Source organism: Arachis hypogaea, chromosome 15 (genome assembly GCF_003086295.3).
Source record: "Arachis hypogaea cultivar Tifrunner chromosome 15, arahy.Tifrunner.gnm2.J5K5, whole genome shotgun sequence".
NCBI lineage: Eukaryota > Viridiplantae > Streptophyta > Magnoliopsida > Fabales > Fabaceae > Arachis > Arachis hypogaea.
In genome coordinates, this window is record NC_092050.1 from 27,747,511 (window position 1) to 27,750,624 (window position 3,114).

Below are 3,114 nucleotides of genomic sequence, written 5' to 3' on the forward strand. Positions count from 1 at the left end.
GAAGACCAATAATTAGATGAGACTGACACCGGGGTTCATATGAACGAAGGTTCCACGCTGTACAGAGGCCACCAATCCCAGAGTTGGGAAGAGAAAATGGCGGAGAATAAAGAGGCTTGGAAATTGGCGGTCGAATCTGGTGCAATCCCGTGCAATGATGAGGAGGACATTATGGCGATTCTTTAAGAGAAAAATGAAGCATTGGCTATGAAATGGAGACAGTCAAAGCAAAAAGAGAAAATCAGAAGAAGTCATCCAGAAATTCGTAAGAAGGTGTGTAAGAAAATTTATAAATGATTTTAAGTTCTTGGAATGTTAGGGGTATGAGAGGAGTTACAAAATTGAATATGATAAAAAAACTTCAAAAATAAATATAGATTAGACATGTTGGGTTTGAAAGAAACAAAAAAAGAGGTGGTGAATAAATTTGATGTAGCAAGTATTTGGGGTAATGATAGAGCTAGCTGGGAGTGCGTTAATTCAATTGGAGCATCGGGAGGTTTACTGTTAATATGGGATAAATCTATTTTTAAACTGATAAATTGCTATAAAGGAGATATGTGGTTATGTGTAGAAGGGGTGATGACTAAAGATAACTTTCACTGTGCGGTTTGTCTGGTATATGGACCGCATGTGAGAGATGAAAAACTTTTACTATGGAAGGAATTAAGTTATGTTACAGGGCTGTGTCAAATTCCTTTTTGTTTCATGGGGAACTTCAATGAAATTGTGCATATAGAGGAGAGGAAAGGGGCGACTAGCTTGTCAGCATCTGCTGAAGATTTCAGAACATGGATAAATGATATGGAGTTGATGGACTTGACGCTTAATGATCACAAGTATACATTGTTTAGAGGTCAGTCTTGTAGTCATATTGATAGAATCCTGGTGAGGTTGGAATGGCTAGACGCGTACCCGGATACTCAACTTAGAGGAGAACCGAGAGGTTTATCAGATCATTGTTCTTTGATAGTGGAAGATAGAAGAATAGTACAGGGTTCAAGACCGTTCCACAGTCTAGACTCGTGGTTCACACACAAAGGCTTCCTAAGGATGGTGAAAGAAGAATGGAGAGGTTTAGGAGATACACAGTTTTTGGATAAGCTAAAGGCGTTATCAAAACCACTGGGTAGATGGCACAACCAGCACTTTCGGAATATACCTGAGAAGATAAAAAGGTTTGAGGACGAAATCAAGAAAGTGGACGATATGGTTAGCAACGGGCTATATGATGGTACAATAGAAGCAAGAAGAAAGGCGCTAGTAAGATGTTGTGAGATATGGTATACGAGACAAGATATACACTGGAAACAAATGTCCAGATCTTGACATGCCAAGGAGATGGACAGGAACACAAGGTATATCCACAACATAGCACCAGCTAGAAAAAGGAATAACCGGATTGAGTCTTTAGTGATTAATGGGAGATTGATAAGAAATCATACAAGAATTAAGGTTGCAACCAGAGATTTTGATAGGAAAATGTACCAACAGGAAGCTTCGCCAAATATTAGCTTTCGAGATGGTCTAGTCAATTGATTGGAGATGGAGGAAGCTCAAGCGTTAGAGGTGTTACCATCGGAGGAGGAAGTGAAGGATGCAGTATGGGATTGCGAATCATCTAAGGCGCCGGGTAGTGACGGATATAACATGAAATTTATAAAAAGGTGCTGGGAGGAGATTGGAGTGGAATTTACTAAAGCTGTGATGACGTTCTTTGAGACAGTGAGGCTACCAGCAGATTCCAATGTTACTTGGGTAGCATTGGCACCAAAATTTGTGGGTGCGAAGGAGATAAAGGATCTTAGACCAATCAGTATGGTTGGATGCATTTTGACGAACGGATTTTTTGCTAGTAAAGAATTTCACAATAAGTTCTTGTTGCTAGTATAGTTTCTAAACCAACAAAGAATCATTTCATACAAAAATTTGGTTGTCACTAAAGCAAACCCAATAAAAATAATAACCGAAGTATTCAAACCTCGGGTCGTCTCTCAAAGAATTGCAGGGAGGTATGAGTTATTATTGGTTATGGAAAAGTATCTTTTTGGATTTTTGAAATAAGAAACAAGGAAATAAAATGACTAGAAAGTAAATTAATAACTAGAAAAGACTCTTGGCAAGGTATGAGAACTAGACGTCCTATCCTAGCTATCCTTATCAATTGTGATGAGAATTGTTCGTTGCTCCCACTTAGTTAACCCTTACTAAATAAAGGAAAGTCAAGTGGACTAATCAATTTGATTTCTCAAGTCCTAGTCAACTCCTAAGGAAAGACTAGCTTTAGAGGGATCCAAATCAACCAGCAAATTCCAATTATCAATCAACAAAGGAGTTTGATAACTCAAGAGTCTCCAATTACTCAATTCAAGCTAAGAATCCAAAATCTAAATTAAAACCCTCCCAAGCATTTTATCAAACACTTGGAAGGCACAACATAAAAACATAGAGAACTAATAAGAGATAATAAATTTCAAACAACCAAGTGCAAGCATCAATAATATAAATTGAAGAAAGCAATCATAAATCTGAAATACCTCAAATTTCATTAAATATAAAATTGATCTAACATTAGAATTCATAAAGCTAAATTGGGAAAATAAATAAATCAGCAAGAGAAATAGATAAACTAAAGTTCCAGAACAAATAAGAGTAGAAGAAAACTAAATTAAAGCAAGTATAAATCTGAAATTGAACAAAGCTAATCCTAAAATCCTAACCTAGAGAGAGGAGAGAGCCTCTGATGAGAGGACTTTTGCGTGGTCTAGAAATTTGCGGATAAATCCTCGTTGCAAGTATAGTTTCTAAACCTTCAAAAGTCCTTTCATACAAACGTTTTGGTTGTCACAAATAACAAACCCCTTTGAAATTGATAACCGAGTATTCAAACCTCGGGTCGTCTTCTCAAGGAATTGCAGGGAAGTATGTTCTTATTATTGGTTATGAGTTTGTAAATTGGGGTTTAGGAAGTAAGGTGAGAATATGTTATATGACAAATAAAATAAAATAATAATAATAAAATAAACTCTTGGCAAGGTATTAGAACTGGAAATCCTGTCCTTGTTATCCTTATCAAGTGTGAAGAGAATTGGGTTTTAATCCCACTTGGTCAGC

General features: G+C 36.8%; 1 protein-coding gene across 1 annotated transcript; it reads left to right on the plus strand.

Annotated features, from left to right (window-relative positions):
* Positions 1 to 708: 708 nt before the first annotated feature.
* LOC112748175 (uncharacterized) lies at positions 709 to 1,329 on the plus strand. Its single transcript, XM_025796381.1, has one exon. It carries the CDS (start codon positions 709 to 711, stop codon positions 1,327 to 1,329), a length of 621 nt encoding a protein of 206 aa, XP_025652166.1.
* Positions 1,330 to 3,114: the final 1,785 nt, after the last annotated feature.

Bases quoted from the DNA above. Each gene is read 5' to 3' on its own strand.
- LOC112748175 (XM_025796381.1), top strand. From the start codon at position 709: ATGGGGAACTTCAATGAAATTGTGCATATAGAGGAGAGGAAAGGGGCG.